Raw genomic sequence first — 17,644 nt, 5'->3', positions numbered from 1 at the left:
GTTTACGCAAAAATGACAAGGGGAGGTTTGTTTTCAAGATTATTTTTCCTTTAAAAGGCTAAATACTTCCTTTCATAAAGAACTCTGGATTATTTTTTTGTTTTTTTGTCGATGGGGGATGTGACAATATATTTAACTATATGTGCACCAGTCCCTGGGACTGTCACGACTCCTCTTCCTGCTGTTGTCCTCTTGTATGCGACAATGAATTTAAAGTTTGTGTTATCAGCCTATAGGTGTTTATCTGTGTACAGTGAGTCTTGCTTTCCTGTTTGTAACGTTTATTATCTTCTGAGTGCAATAAACCGGACGTTTAAAGATTTGACATTGTGTTATTTGAGAATGTGGCTGTGTCATTTATAGTGACCAGAAAAAAAACGTGAAGGTGGCACAGTGTTTGATTAAAGAGTGAACGGTGACAGGTCTGATGAACCAATCGGTATTTTCCTCTCATCTTAATTAAAAAAAAAGAAAAGCACTTTGGTTCCAATGACAGCCATTGGAATTCCAGCTCCACCTGTTTTGAGTTTCATGAAATCACTCACTTTCCCATCAAGAGTTAATTTAAGAGTCGTGCTATTTTTCATGTTTTTTTGTTTTTTTTTGCGGCATACCACCACTCACTGGTTCCCAGTCTCGGCTACTCCACTTGAGATAGCTGTTGTCTAATAAACCATGCTTATTATAATACATATTGCAAATACCGGAATGTGCAACAATACTGCATTGAGTGTCCGCTTAAATCAGGGCTGCTTCCAGTAGACAGACCACACACAATATGTTTTGCAGAGGGTATTATAAATGATGTAATGTCTATACGCGGAGAATTTGAGGGGCTCTTCAGACAAGCACATGCTAATGATGTACCTGCTAGCCACAGCCCCGGTGCTAATGAATTGTGGATGTTGCTATTCTATAATGACCATGTGACTGCTGTTCACACTGTATTATTCATTACAAACGAGGGAAAGGAGGGCGAAATCAGCTGCTAGAGGTTACGCAGTCACAAGTTGTGGACCTCGTGTCCCATCAGCCACGGTACAAATTGTTTTATGTGGAGCTTTGCATGCAGAAGAAGACCATGTTAACAAACGTGACGTGAGAAGCAGACCATTTCTGAATGTGAAAGCACAGAACCTGAGGGATATGGGGGCTGGGGGGGGGGGGCGACTGTCCAACCAGACTGCTGTTATGAACGACTGAACTAACCGAAAAAAAAATGCAGAAAATCCCCAGGGATATGGAACTAATTTAATGAAAACTAATGACGGTGTCACTGTAACCAATAGATAGCTGCTCTTGAAAGATGGACTACTTCATCATTGGAATCAGCACGGACACGAGGCCTACTTCCCCAGCTCAGTCAGTGGCATAATGAGACAGATTTACAGAGACCCGTTTCACCAGCACTGCAGCGTGATCAATTAGACCGTAACCGAGAGGGAGTGTATGGACGTTATTACGCTGCAAGAATATTCATATTTGAGCTTTTTTTTTTATAAGACATCATTTGCACTCTGTTCAGACAATTATTTTGTTGAGGCTGAGGTAAAATTGAATTGATTGACTAACAACGCAGCAAGATAATCTAAGTTCAGTTCGTGGCATAGTTATCAGATTTGCCTTGTTTTACAGTGATCTGCAAGTCATGCTTTGTTATGCATGACTTTGCATAAAATGGCAAAGTATATTTGAAACTGATTTATGAGGATATTTTCACCTTACCATCTTGAAAGGAAAATGAAAAGGAAAACAAAGGCGCATATTACTTTCTTCCCACCAGTTGGTAAATATTCAGAAAGGCTGAAATAACGCTGTAGGAGCCATTCAGGGACCCCACCACAGAAAGTAATCTCTGGTTTGTACGCCATGAACAACTTAATAGAGAACAGAGGTACAGCTTTTCAGCAGCAATCAAAGGAGCAAAGCATTAAATTTCACTGTAGAGGACGCAGAATGCCTCCTGTAAGGCTGGTAACCATAAGAAGACTTTAACGTGGTGCCGAAAAGGTCACGTGCTTGAGGAGAATAACAAACTGCTTGAGAGGGGCAGTAATTGCGGAGAACTTTGAACGCATTCCACTGGAGGAGATTAAATTGTGCTAACATTCTTCCAAGGGCATGCAAGACCGTTACTGACTACAGTAACGGTCTTGCTCTGAGATTTTGGCCGTGAGGTGCCTGAGAGTACCCACGGCCTGCCAGTCCAACCCAAAAAAGGAATTTTGCATTGAAAATGTGAAAATATGTTTTTACACTGCATGATGACATGATGCTATGTTGTAGAGTAGTAGAGCTCTCAGCACATCATTATATATTTATATGTAATGTAAATTATGATGTGCTGAGATATTGTGATATATTGTGATATGCAAAAATATAATAATGTGTTAATTATTCAGAATGGGTAATGCATTAATTAGCAGAATGAAAACAAGCCTGTAGTGTACTTCACAGCTGAACTCTGCCAATGATGAACAAGCTGTCATCAGGAAACCAGCTCGTGTTTCCGTTAAAGCGTTTTCATGTTAATATCACAAGTTAGGTCTCATTAACTGTGTTTGTGCGTGCATTTCCCCACACGTATGTGTGTGTGTCCTTGTGCATGTGTGTGAGTGTGCATGTGTATGCATGTGTGCGTACATGTGTATGTGTGTACATTTGTGCATGTGTGCTTGTGTGTGTGGGTGTGTGTGCACACATGCATGCGTATGTGTGTGCATGTGTGTATGCATTTATCTGGATGCATGAGGGTGTGTGTGTGTGTGTGTGTGTGTGTGTGTGTGAAGGCATATGTAGGCATGTGCGTGCATTATGCATTTGTGTGTGTGTGTGTGTGTGTGTGTGCTGATGTGCATGCCCCTTTGGCCAGTTTCAGGGCTCCTGAACTCCTTACCTTTCTGGTACTGGAGCCAGAGCTGCTGCTGGGACTTCTTGCTGGGGAAGTAGATGTTGCAGGTGAGCTCAGAGCCATAGAGCGCCTCAGACACGTAATGGCTGCCGTACTGCCGGATGAAGGACAGCAGCTCCTCCCTGGTGCTGTCCGAGTTCAGCGTCTTCAGCACTTTGGAGAACCCTACGGACATGGACAGCAGCGCCACCAACCCATCAACCAATCAGGCAGCGGTGTGGTATAGCCGTTAGGGTTTGTGCCCACAACTTTGCCAGTTAAGGAACTACCATCATGCTATACTGTGTGCTAGAGCCAGGGTCTGAATCTTCATCGATTCAGTAAAATATTAAGCATTTCATAAGTAAAACATGAGCTACAGTATGTATGCAAGTTGTGTCTGCTAAGCAGCTACTTAATGAGGCAAAGTGTGCCGCAACAGTCAGTGCATGTTAAGTGCATGCGAAGTGCCTTAGGAGCTGTGTACATGCTGACAGAGAAATACCTCAAAACACAAACATCATTAATTAATAAAATGTGCTAGAATATTTCCACAGAATACATATATATATATATATATCGCAGACTATTTTCTACTACTTTCTTTGTCTTCATGAGAAAACAGGTGTCACAACACTAATTAACTCAACCCTTCACCTACTTTTTGAATAAAATCTTAAACCTTTAAATCTTTCCAGGGATTAGCAGCCTGTGTGGTTAAGCAGGAGTACGAGCATTCAGAAGTGTGAGTGTGAATGTACAAGTGTGTTTGTGTGCGTCCATATAACTGTTTTTTTTCTGTGTACATGTGTATGTGTATGTGTATTTCTGTGAGTGTGTGGAGGTTTGTGCATGTATCTGTATGTTAATGTGTGTGTGTGTGTGTGTGTGTGTGTGTGAGTGTGACTGTGTGTGATTGTGTGTGTCGGAATTGTCGTTACAGTGCAGTGCACCATACCTGTGGCAAGCGTGATGGCGCTGAGTTTCACCTTGTACAGGTTGCTGCGTACCCTCCACTGTTGCACCATGGGATAGCCCGTAGCCTCGCTGAACTGGGCGTCCCCTGCCACGGCAATACAGACACACGTATCACCGAACACGCTTTGGCGCTGAGTAGAGCAAAGCCGCGCACACGATGCCTGCACTATCAGTTACGTGTTCGGCATGAATATTTCAGCGGAACCTAGGGGGCCATTTAATCAACGTGTGAAGAGGTTTGGCCCAAACCATCAATATTGAATAAAAAAAGGTGCCTAGGGAGGTTCTCATTCCCAGGGAAAGTGTTTGTTTGGACGTAGCAAACACTGATAAATCATCTTGGTAAGCGTTACTGACTTGGTACGTGCTTGATATGAACAACTAATCACTTGCTCTGGGGTTCAAATCTATCTCAAGCCCCAGCTAGACATATATACATAAAACAGTAATTGTAATGTGTTTGTTTAACAAAGAATAGTTTGATGGGGTTTTTTAAGTCAGTGTTTTTTTTTAACTATACAATTTCTTGCCTCTTTTTTTCAGCTGGAAATGAAACAAAGATTAAAAACACAATGCAAAACGAAAGGCTATCATAGCAGTTTTGGCAAATAAAAAAAAAAAAATCCCATGTGATTGGGATCCGACAGCATTTATCCATTCTACATTCCTTTCTCTAAAAACAAAACACAAACAAACGGGGGGGGGGGGGGGGGGGGGGGGGGCCGCTGACGGCACATTTTGAGATTTGAAATCCAAATCCCCACACACAGCAGGAGACGGGGGGCGTGGCGCTGAAATCTCTTGAAATGAGATCAGAGATTTCCCCAGTCTGGCTGGAGCTGGCTCAGTCTGAGGAAACGCACAATTGCAGAAACCCCAGCATCGCATACATGACTGCAGCTGAAAGACGTGCCAGGCAACGCCGACCAATCGGCTTCTCCCTGTGCCTGCTTTGGAGACAGAGATGCTGTCTCTCTCAGGCGTTTGGAAAACGCAAAGCATCAGTACAGATCCGTTGTTTCACAACAGAACGCATTGATTTTTGATGTGTAATCATTTGCCAAAAATTAATGCAGCAGCTCTTCATGTTTGCCTTCAATACGTAATGTCAAAAGGTTTTGTGTCTGGATTGGATCACCCCCCCACCAGCCCCATAGAGAAAACCCAGTGACCTCAGTGGTGAGGGAGGAGAGCACATTGCTGGCTGTCTCCAGCAGAGCAGCACTGATCTGTGATCAGTGCGGTGTGAAAAGCTCCAGCCGTTTCAGCTGATGGATGGATTAGGTGACTGACTGGTGCGCAGTCTCAGTTGGAGAGGCTGGTGATTGTGTTTGTGAGCGCAGGGGAGTGGGGATGTCACAGGCCATGCTGCTGAGTACAGACATTCTTACCGTGCTCAGAGTGGGCATCTAACACACAGTCACTCACTCACTTTTTTCACAGAGACCAATGCATGTACTACACACACCCACAAACACACAAAAAGTGTGTTACAGACATATGCACACAGAGCCCAAAGTGCGCATCTCTCTCTCTCACACACACACACATACACACACACACACAGAGCCCTAAGTGGGCATCTCTCTCTCTCCCTCTCTGCCGCACACACACACACACACACACACACACACACACACTACAGTACTCTTTTGTTCCGTTTTGGGGGGGCGGGGGGGGGGATGGACGACAAAGTAAAAGCTTACAAAGAGAAAAATAATTCAGACGGCAGAAACACAAAACAAAACCAAACAAAAGAAGGCGAGGAGGCGAGGACAGAGGAAAAAACAAACAGAAACAAGTCAAACAGAAATAAATGAAAGAACAGGACGGTGAGAACAGTGAAAACTACAGGCACGGTGACGAGGTAACTATTCCCCAGAGTCCCCCTCTACCACATACACAAAGACACAAAGGCAATCTGTCTCTCTCTCTCTCACACACACACACACACACACACACACACACACACATACACACATATACACACATATATATACACACACACACACACACACACACGCACACACACGCACACACACACACACACACACACACACACAGGCAATTAAATATATGGACACAAAGAGAAAAGCAGTCTCTCTTATGCACACACACACACACACACAAACACACACACACACACACACGCACAAAAGCACTCTCTCTCTCTCTCTCTCTCTCACACACACACACACTCACACTGACCTGTGAGGAGCTGCAGGTTGGGCAGGGGTTCGGACAGCACCCCTCTACACTGGTCTTCCACTGGCAGGGGGATAACCATCAGTCCGTCAGCCAGCTGGGGAAAGTCCTTGATGAAGTTATTGTCCCTGTAACAAAGAGTCACACACTCCACTAATGTCAAGAGCACATACACAGCTCCTGTAAGGATACCATAATACGGCCCCATAACACTCTTCAGTAAATGTCAAAACACTTTTATACGTATACCATTTTCTCCTGTATGAGAGAATGCATTATAAATTTCATGCTGTTTCCATATTTACCATAAGGAATATATGCTAAAATTTTACATTTCCTTGCAAAGGAGCACAGAATACGTACATACGTATTGAGAAACAAACATATCATTGAAGGGTGACAACTGATATATTGCAAATACTGTTACATATTATGATATATTAAAATACATACATCATCTTCTGAATTACACATTCTAACACACATTGACATAATGGTCAAGTTTTTTGTCAGGCCAGATGAGATGAGAGACCAGATTCCCAGGCCTAAAACTATGGTATCTTGACCCTCCAGCTTTAAGCACAGAACCAGTGGACACCTGGGGCGGAATCTGCCAACACAGTCCTTCCACGTTTTTAACATTCCTCTATCCGAGGTCACGTAATCGTTGAGTGTATCAGATTCTCAGAAGAGTCAGGTACACTCTGATCTTTCTGTACGGCCTTCAGAAGGCAGCTGGAGTATGTGAGTGCTCCGTTAAAGGATCTTTCTATTTGTTACTTTAAATTTTGTTTGCTGTATCGCAGTGCTTATTTTCACTGCATGCAAAAGCAATGCATCCCTTGGTTTGAAAAATAAAAAATTTATGCAGAACAATATCTGATATGCACACAGTTTGCCAACACAAACGTATCTGTTGCACATAAAGCTAATGGAAACGAAAGGCGAAATTGTAAATGGAAGTGTACTCTCCAAACTGGCGGTTGTGAGCGACCAATGAGAGTCCAGTGTGGTTGTAGAGTAAAGAGGCCGGTGCCGTGGTGTCTGTGAATGGCGAGTGTGATTGTCTGTGCCTCATTAAGCTGGAACTGGTGTGTGAGCTTCGATCGTCCCTCACGGTTCAGGGCACAGAGCCCGGGAGCTGCAGAATGAGATAAGAAGCTGGATTCTCTCTCTATCCCTCTTTCCCCTTGCTCGCTCTCTGTACCAGGCCCCAAGTTCAAGTTTAAAGTGCTTTAACTGGCATTAGAAAGTCGCCAAAACTCAGGAGCCAACACAATAAAATGAAATGTACAACATGTAAGGTAATGTATACATTAACATAAAACAACACAGAGACAACATTTCAGCGTGTCAGTTTGGAAACCCTTTATCTTTAGTATTGGAAGTCACAGTATATTAATGGTCACTGTCCCTTTCTCTTTCTCTCTCTTTCTCTAACACACAAACACACACACACACACACACACACCCGCACACACACACGCACGCACACACGCACGCACACACACACACACACACACACACACGCACGCACACACACACACGCACGCACGCACTCACTCACACACACACACACGCACACACACACACACACGCACACACACACACACGCACTCACTCACACACACACACGCACACACACACACACACACACGCACACACACACACACAGAAGATGGACAGGAGAAAGACTCTGGTCTACCACTGGCATTTGTGTGGATGATAGAGACAGACATGCTGCAGTAAGATGAAGCTGAGACTGCAGGAAGGGAGGGTCCCTGTTATTTAAAATCTGTGAGGGCAAGCGTCCCATGCTGGAAGAAAAGCCCCCCGGTGAAAACAGAAAAAAAAAAAAAACCCTGCTGGACCTCTCATCTTCCACCCCCGTTCGGGACATCATCAAGGACCTGGGACTGCAGTAGCCCTGCCAACGCTCAACGTCCCAGCCACATTGCCCTGTCATCGGTGCAACGTTGCCGCGACGTTGTCTCAACGTTAAAGACGCGAGGGAATCACGTGACCGGTGCTGAGATGGCCTCCGAATACATGACTTCCACAAGGGCTCCAGCTGGGGGTGTCGGGGTGTCAGGGCCAAACCACAGGGCACCTTTACGACCATAGCAGCTTCCCCCACAGGAAGGCCAGATAGGAAATTCAAGGGCGCGAGAGTGGGCCGGTAAAAAGATTACACCTCCGTGCCCCGCAGAACACTATCGATTACCAAATTAAATGGGGGAAGGCAGCCATGGGGCTCTGAAGAGGCCTTGCACATTTCACATAAAGCCTCATAGATTTTCCACCCAATGAGAAGTTGTCCTTGTCACACGTGTGTCATATTCATTTATTTATTGAGCAATCCAGGGTCCTGTGACACTGCAATAGGTGGCCTGGTCAGATGATATATTGCAGCTGCAATAGCTGAAGAAAACATCGACACCAACTTCCTGAATGGAACAGATCAGCCTGCAAGGTAATGCATAACAAGTATGATGTGGGAAATATATTTCTAAATGAACAAAAATACACTTCGTACAACACCTGACAAAATATCTGTTACTGACCTTTTAATAGATGTCATGTAATGCATACAGTGTAAAATTATTTAGAGATATGCAATATATTATAAAATATTACACATTAATATATGTGCTGATAATTGCAAAGGCAGTATGAAAGTGGCAGGAGCTGATATATTAAATCTGCATATGATGAACCAGCTTACATCGTGAAAGCAGCTTGTTTTTCCTGTAAAGCAATTTTCACGTTCATTTCACAACTTCCTGTCTTGTTAGCTTGATAGCGACTGAATTCAATTACTCATGTTTTCTGTGATGGCAACAGCTTGCCCTTTTTAGGAAAAAGATCAGCAGAGATTTATTCCACTAATTAAATCTCTCTTATATTGAGTTCCACAGCCCTCAGAAGAAAACACACAGGAATAGTAGTAGGTGTTTTTCTACAGCCATCTGGTTTTCCCCCAATAATACCTGTTTATTCCTGGGGAAAGAAAAAACAATGAATCTGGGTGTTTTTTAATCCGCTGCCAGGCTAATGGAGAAGACATTTGCTGTGATCAATATGTAAAAATCTGGTACAAAAATCGCTAAACCTGGCTGATTGCATCATATTTACTAACATTTTATTTTGAGACAGAAAAAAAAAATCAATCTAATGTAGGGTGTTGTGGCTCTTCAAACACCTGAAGGCACTCCAAATTTTATTTAATGCATTTAATGTAACCTGGTTTGCCTGTGTTCACAGGGCCCCAGGAAAGCATTGATAATTAAAAATGAACCTGCCAGAGGGCCTGGTTTAATCTCACCTGGCAGTGTGGGTGCATTTCCTGGGACAGAACCATTGGAAGCTCTCGGGGGAATCTGCCTTTCTGCAGGTGACTTTGCATAAACTGTCAAACGCATTGGCGAAGCCAGCCCTGTTTATTTATTCAAAGAACAGAGGCTTATGCAGCCATTCCTCCGACGACGCTCCGACTGAGAGAACTCGATGTTCTGCAGGACTCCTGAGTCACCATCTTATGAACTCGGACACTCGGGAACAGGAAGGCTTTAATGGAGGAGAGCTTTAATGGAGGAAAGCTTTAACGGAGACAGGGGAAGAGTTCCTGTCAAGCATTCATTTGAATTGTTTATAAAGCACACAACCTTCAAAGAGCTCTGTGACTTTTTTTTCCTCAAAAGCACTGCATCAATTGAAATATGACTGACTGATTGGTTGACTGATTAAATCAGTGATTGATCAAATAGCAAAAGAAAAAGTAGTTTGTCCCTAAAAGGTAGGTATGGTGGCGCTTTGTGAAAATTAAAACCCAGGGCAAGTGTTTTGTTGGATGTACCAAGCACCCAATTTTGCAAATCTAACTTAATAAATCCAACTTAAGACATTCCCTAAAGTGGTTTGTTCTCACTTTTTTGCCAAAAATGATGAAAAGTTTCAAGTTCCAGTTCAATAGATACTGTATTGTATTAGATCAGCGTTTCTCAATCCTACTCCTGGAGCCCCCCTGTCCTGCATATCTTCAGCCTATCCTTGCTCCAAACACACCTGACTGAAATAAATAACATGCTCTTTATTAAATCAGGTGTGTTTGGCTAATCAAAAGTGCCACTGGTGAGTTCGGTCAGGTAGTTAGAGCAGGGAAAGATGGAAAACGTGCGGAGCAGAGGGGCCCCAGGAGCAGGATTGACAATCAGTGTATTAGATAGATATATAGATACTATATTGATATACTATATTGTATTGGTAAGGGTAGCTACTAACTCCAAGTGGCCTGTAACAAGTCTTTCAAAGAGACAAATAGTGAACTAACAGCCAAAGGCGGCTTGTCCCTATTAAAGCAAAACATGCTATGACGCTCTACAGTCTGGATATGAGAGTGTTTAAAAGAAAAGGACCTGGAGGTCTTATTTGCAGGGTATCATTGCCGGTCAGGCCTCTCCGGTGTACCTGCCACCAGGGGAGTCTAGGCTTACTGAACGTCTGTCCACCAGCCCATGAGAGATGAGCAGGTGTGCGAGAGGACAGCTTGTTGCAGTGCCCCCTTGTGCTCACACACACACACACACACACACACACACACACAGACACACACACACACTCACACACGCACACACATACACATACACACAGACACAGACACAGACACACTCTCTCACACACACACACACACACACACACACACACACACACACACACACACACACACACGCACACATACACACAGACACAGACACACACACACACACAGACACGGACACACACACACACACACACACACAAAACACACCCGCAAACCCTGGCTGCTACTTAATTTCTCATTTGCATCTCAAAGAGGTGCTCAGAGTTCTGCTCGAAAGTGTGCAGTGGCATGCAATCACCACAGCAATAATGGTTTCAGAGTCAGGCCACAAGGACATTGTTTTTGCAGTGCTACAGGTTTTACACACCTCTCTGTTATCAGACTTATTCAGCCAATATAATGTACCCTTTGGCAAGGTATGCAGCCTGAATTGCTCTATGATATGACATTAATAATTTACAGCTATGTACCTGGCACTCTGGATAACAGCATCTGCTATTGTGATGTAATATTCTGTAAGTAATGTGAGGCTGCTAGCCCCCCTTCCACTCCTCCTCATCCTACAACCTGTAGAAATAAACTGCACTTTTTATTGAGTGTAAAGAGAAAGCAAACTTTTAGCATTAATGCATGCTCTCTCTAAGACGATCCACACAGCAGCTGAATGACAGTATCATTTGAAGGCAGAATGTGAGTGTCTAGTTCTTCCTCTTTCTGAAGGGCAGGAAGATAAGTTTCCTCTAAACTTTGATGGTTTGCTTTTGGAAGAACTCAAGACATCTAGTAATATCTCAGTACCAGATTCTGCCAGATCAGCATGACATATTTTTAAAAGGCAAAAATCCATTAGATGGGGAGCAAGATGACATGCTTGTGTGGGTGTATAATGCCGAATTGTGAAACTGCTGCTGCGCGCCGCTGTACATCATGAACTATTGGGTCGGTGCGCGTGTAGGGCGCTGGCAGATTAATATGCTGTCTTTATGCCTTACTACCACTAGAGGACGCCCTCTCTCTGTGGTGTCGTAGCACGCTCTGTCCTCTTCAGTGCGAGTGATATGTCCAATTACATTAGTGTCAGCACGTCTACACCTTCGTGCCATCTGCAGTCCTAAGTTGCCCACTGCCCTTTCTGTACCTCACACTTCCGTTAACTGACACTCAACCCGCACGGCGCTGCGCAAAAAGAATCCCACCAATCCTAGAAAGCAAGCCCTCCCCTGAATAACTTCCCGATGACATAACTACTTAATTTACGACAACAAAAGCAGCGCGCAGGCGAAACTGCTTAGAACAGTTTTAGACTACTTCGCGGAGACGATCAACTTTCCGCTCGTCCTTGCTTCTTTTCCTCGACCTTGTTCGTCTAAAAAAAAAAAAAGCCAAAAACAAAAAACTGCGTTCTACGCTCACATCTGAGGCGTAACTAATGAAGAGTTGACTGGTAAACACTAAACACAACTCCCGACAGCCAGACTGATAAACACGACTGCCCGCATAATGAGGAAGAACGTCGCTTTCAGAGGGAGTTCGGTGGAGGAATGATATGTCACAGCAAGGTGCGGTTATGCGGACGGCATCCCATTATAACGACTCCGCGTTCACCGTAAACAAATTAGCTCTGCCGAGCACTGCGGCGGGATGCGGTCTACAAATAAAGAAAGCAACTGAGTCTATCTGTGCACATCAAACGCGCTCCCGTAGAGGTGGGGAGCCACATTTCAAACGCCTCAAACCTTTTTGCAAAGTCACAAACAAAAGAACTTGTAAGAAATGCGCGAATACAAGACACCCGTGCGATTCCTATTAACACCTTTTATCCAGGTGAATACGGAACCCAGCCTCAGTCGCTTACGGCATGACGCGACACTGAAGTTTGCTCCCTAAGATACAGGATGGCTGCTCAGATATGTTACTTTAATTATAATAATAATAATAATAATAATAATCTATTTCCTTGCAGACACCTTGAACTCATTATACATTTATTTACTCTGACTCCTCTGGAACCACCACTTGGCTGTATGCGCGTTAGTTCTGTTGGTGAACACGGCTTGATAATCCTTATGCAACCATCATTATTCAAACATTTTACTTTACACCCGTTTACGTGCTTTCCAAGTGTGTATAGAAACGTGCAATATGCACAGATTGCTTCGGACCGAAACAGCATTTTCCTGTCAGGATTATCCAGGGAGCGGTTTTACCCCCCGTTTTCTCTGTATGTCATAGCGGAGGCCGAGGCACGGTCACTGCCAAGCAGCATCACATCGAGCTGGCCTGCAGCATCTGTGGATGTTCGGGTGTTTGTGTGTAAAGGGGTTGTGGGTGCAGCGATCGTGATCCCCACGCCAGTGGACAGCCAGATGTCACGATCGTCACTCGTAATGGTTAGCCACGCACTGCGCTATCCTTATCAATGAGAAACGCACTGCCAGATGAATGCACATCAATAATGCAAAAAACGTGATGCATTCCTTGCTGAATCCAAGTTAATGGTCCACATAATGTAAAGGAACTGTGAGTCGCAAGTTTCCCCCAATGAAGTGGAAATAATCAGCCTGATGGAGACATTAGCGTCTCCAGGTATATGATACCACACAATATTGTAAATAATTAAAAATACATTGCTTTCGAGTTTTAACACCTCACCAGCTAGCATTTACTTCAGAAATCTATCAGCATGACGGTACAATTAAATGAGCATGGTAGCCTATTAAAATTGAGAGGGAAACAGTAAAAGCCGATTTGACATGAATTTGCAGTCACGCAAAGAATGAAAGAAAACAGGTAGAATAAGGCACAATGCTACAAATGATGACATTGCTCAAACAGCTTTCAAAGATAATTAACAGACAGTGTGCATCTCCCGTTTCTTCATTCATTCTAGGTAACAGAATGTGTCATGATGCATCATGAAGGCATTATGAATGCATTAAGAAACATACTGCATTATAAACTCCAAAGGCAGTAGAGCCAGTTTAATCAAACCCTTCAGTGGACTGGACTGGACAGTTTGGGTAGTAAATTGATTAGTCTGGAAATTATATGTAAAATTATATGTAAATGTTATATCTATGTTTATTTGTTGTCTCCTCCGCCTTGAAAGAAATCGTCGGTCAAAGGAAAAACTCTTCGCCGCAACGTCCGTCCGCACCCACTGCGCCTCTGTAGAAGGACACTTTGATCTAAACGTTTGAGTAACAATCACTTTCCGACTGAGATCAACCGTCGGCGCCTCTCGAGCGCGAGGGAAAGGCTGGCTATTACTGCGCAAATGAATTAAACTCAGTTTAGTGACATGAGTAAACCCGACATCTGAATCACAGCGCCGGGGAAGGGGGAGAAGAGATTTTCTGACGCGATAATGTCTCCCCCGTCTCGCCGGGGGTTGCTGATACGCTTTGTGATGTGCGGCGCACTCCGATTGGTTTTCCAGACCCGATTCCCTGCCCGTCTGCCGGCACGGATGGATGCTACTGACAGTGTCGATTCATTCCCCGTTTTACTGAGAGTGAGGTGAAAACAAATCTTAACAGAGATTTAGAGGGTATTCTATTTTGCTACTACTACAGCCAAGACGATCGTTGAAGGGCAAGCTGTGGAGGAGGTGGTGGTGGCGGAGGCGATGATGATGATTATCATGATACCTGTGGTTATGATTCTTCTTATTTCTTGCAGAGAAACAACCATGGACTAAATTAAATACAGCTGGGATTACATCAGGCTGGTGAAGAATTTTTGCTGGGGGAAAGAATTCATGCTCAGGTTTTCAGAATTTTAATGAGCCATGAGACATTGAACGATTGATGATGAAGAAGTGAAGTTAAACAGCAACAGAAATGAAACAAACTTGTTGAAAAGAATGCGTTATGTGGTGTCACGACCAGTTAACCCTGGGCTCTAAACAAATCTATTTACCCGGCTGTAACAGGAATAGCTAGCGTATCCTGGTTGTGCGTGTGTGTGTGTGTGTGTATGTGTGTCTGAAAAAGTGGCCCGAGGCAGACCTCCCAACCTGAGGTAGCGAAGGTGAATTTACCGACTCTGGGGGTTTCTTCGCGGCCCATGTCTGTCCTCTCGGCCTGCAGTTATTTATTTTCATTAAAAACGATGACACCAAGTGGTCCAACCCTGGCTTCAAGCAACTGACAACGAACAGGTGACTCCAAATTATGCTAAATAGGCCTACTCATCTCCCCGTCCACACTACCAGTCCCGACGCCCCCGTCACATTCAAACTTGCCGCCACAAATTTGCGTTTACCGTCTCCCTCCACCGCGTGCCCGAAAGGGAGGTACGTTGCATCACATGCCAAAAAACACAAATAAAAGTAAAAAAAAAATGTGCGTTCGTGAGGACTGTCTGTAGCCCTAATCCTAACAGTGATATTTTCCACTAAATGTTTCGTAAAATGTATTCTTCATTACTTTTTATGTATGTATGTATGTATGTGTGTGTAAATTTGTATGTCTTCCAGAAATTGTCTTGGAGGCAGTCTTGCCATTGGGAAACAGATGGGACGGCTCAAACATCTTTACAGGTTAGATATTAGTGGGTCTTAAATAAGGTTATATTTACTCTTCTGTAATTTGGCTGAGTCAATAATGAACGAACGAACGAATGAATGAATGAATGAATAACCCTCTTGTGCTTTCCTAAGTTGGATGGATAAATCAGAAGGGAAAACATGCTGTTAAAATCGAATCTGCTGATTTACTGATTACAGAAATCAGACTATAACAGCAGGATATTTCAGACGTCTGAAATGACATGATTAAAAAATCGGCTGGTGACTGGTATTAGTCACTAATATCATTAATCAGTAGGTTCCCGCTGTCTCTCCTGTGCCTAAGTTGTCAGGATATTCAGTCAGCTGGTCTTTTATGGGTGTCAGCCAAGCCGGAGCTAAGAAAGGACTGACTGGTTCGGTTTGGTACCATTCAAATCCCTGGATCTCGACAGCTAGTGTATCAAAGAGATGCTTTCTTTCAGAGGCATTTGAAGTACGTCATGCTGTACAGTGTTTTCTCTGAGGGTTTGCAGCTGGGACTGAAGGGTACCCCATACAGATGCAAAAAAGTAGCTTATTCAAAAACACCATGTTGATCATCGAATGCAAACATCTTTTTATACTAGTTATAAAACTTGATAACAGGCAGTGACAGTCTTATTGAATGGACTTGCATGCATCTCATCCACACATGTAGTCAGGTACTACCCCACTTTCCTGAGGCTGGGGTGTGTGGTTTCTCTTGGGGTGTGTGGTGTGTTAGATGGTGCATCCAGTCAGGACTGTCTCACACCCACGGCCTCCCAAGAAGCTCTCTGATCAATACGTTTTCGACATGAAAAGTGCTACAGATTGTGAGTGCTTTGACTTTTAGTTTGTGATCTGCGGAGTCAGGGTTGTGGAAGTCAGAGATAGAAAGAAGGGATGGAGAGGGAGAGGGAGATAATGAGACAGAGAGAGAGAGAGAGTTGCAGGAATGGAAGCTTAGGAATAGTTTTAAATAGTTTAGCGGAATTTACTCATATCTTTTGTTACATTAATTTTACTAATATATAGTCTATTTACTTTGCATACACCTATGGTTTTGCTATACATTCATTAGTGTTTTCATGCTGTACTGTATCATTGTACTTACTGAGCTGATACATTATTGTACATAGGGCAGTGGCAACAGTGCTTCAGTTTGTCCTGCCAATAAAATACCACTGGACTGAAGCGAGTTGAGAGAGAGAGATGACAAGTACAGCCAGATTCTTCCCCCAAATCTGTCTGCACGTCCCACATTTTCTAAATTTGACCTACATCAAAAACCTGGCCACCCTCCTCAGGGAGGAGGGGAGCTGCATTATGCTGGCAGGGAAGCACACAGCTGCCTGTCACAGCCTGGGGGACAGTGACCGCTGGACCACCGGCCAAAAGAATCTACAGGGCGAGAAAAAGTGGGAGAGAGGCTGCACATTTTCATGCTATAGCCCTTGAAATCCATGCTGTTTTTTGTCATTTAGAGCCAAGTGTCATGTGCTACTGCAAATACACACACATACACACTTAGGCAAAATATTTACTCTGTTTCATGCCAGTAAAGAATTTTGAACTTGAACTTGTTACTCGTTCATGTATTAACCTAAATGATGTACACTCTGCTGCAAAAATTTATGCTTTGCCAATGTTTGCTGAGCTATATTTCATGCCAATTAAGCATATTGTACTTGATGTTCATTCATGTACTAACCCAGATAATGCGGAGTTTATTTTAATACGTAACATTCCGCTTAAAACTGTTCATGCTTTGAAAAACTACTTTATTGTACAGCATGCCAATAAAGCATTTTGAACTCAAGTAAATAGAGTGAGAGAGGACAGAGAGACACAGCAAAAGAGAGAGAGAGAGAAAGACAGAGAAAGGGAGGGAGAGATTGCAAGTGAGAGAAGCAAAAAGTTAAAGCCATGTCCCAGATGTTGTTTTGATCAATGTCCAAATGGGATAATTATCCACCTGCACAGAGACACAAAGGAGCCACTGAAAACACTTGTTAGAAACCTGCCAGTGGCGATACCCTGGGGAAAACATGCTGTCTGCACCTTTGATCCAGACAATACGAACCCAGCAACAAATGTGCATCTAGATAACACAAGCTGATCATCCATTGTGCAGGGCATAACTAAAGCAGCAAGCTGATGGTAGGTGGTTTTGGCTTTTGTGGCCAAATTGGCTATCCACCATCATTTCACATGGAGTTATTGGACTGAATGGTCAGCTGAATGCATGTAGCTTATGTGGTTGACTGTTTGGAAGAAAATCACCTGCTGTCTGGTGTTTTTTTTTTTTTTAATTTATTTACAGCTACACTTATCTTTTTATGAAAATTCTATTGCAGAAAGTTTGCATTCTTTATCAAAATTTGTTCTAGCGATTTATGTTTCATTTATTTTCTTTAAAATTGACAGAATTCTTCAT

The 17,644-nt window shown here is 43.4% G+C and overlaps 1 protein-coding gene across 2 annotated transcripts in view; it reads right to left on the bottom strand.

The window, feature by feature from the left end:
- Positions 1 to 17,644, bottom strand: part of LOC118777460 (astrotactin-2-like) — a 286,377-nt gene that overhangs the window by 52,470 nt on the left and 216,263 nt on the right. For both annotated transcript variants that reach the window (XM_036528373.1, XM_036528374.1), the window contains 3 exons: positions 6,077 to 6,201; positions 3,849 to 3,953; positions 2,897 to 3,076 (listed from right to left, as the gene is read on the bottom strand). In XM_036528373.1, the coding sequence (XP_036384266.1) occupies positions 2,897 to 3,076; positions 3,849 to 3,953; positions 6,077 to 6,201 (410 nt within the window). The remainder of the gene's footprint in view (positions 1 to 2,896; positions 3,077 to 3,848; positions 3,954 to 6,076; positions 6,202 to 17,644) is intronic.

The sequence above is a fragment of the Megalops cyprinoides genome, chromosome 5 (genome assembly GCF_013368585.1).
Source record: "Megalops cyprinoides isolate fMegCyp1 chromosome 5, fMegCyp1.pri, whole genome shotgun sequence".
Classification (NCBI taxonomy): domain Eukaryota; kingdom Metazoa; phylum Chordata; class Actinopteri; order Elopiformes; family Megalopidae; genus Megalops; species Megalops cyprinoides.
The sequence above is the reverse complement of the archived record's forward strand: the minus strand, read 5'-3'. Positions and strand labels throughout refer to the sequence as shown.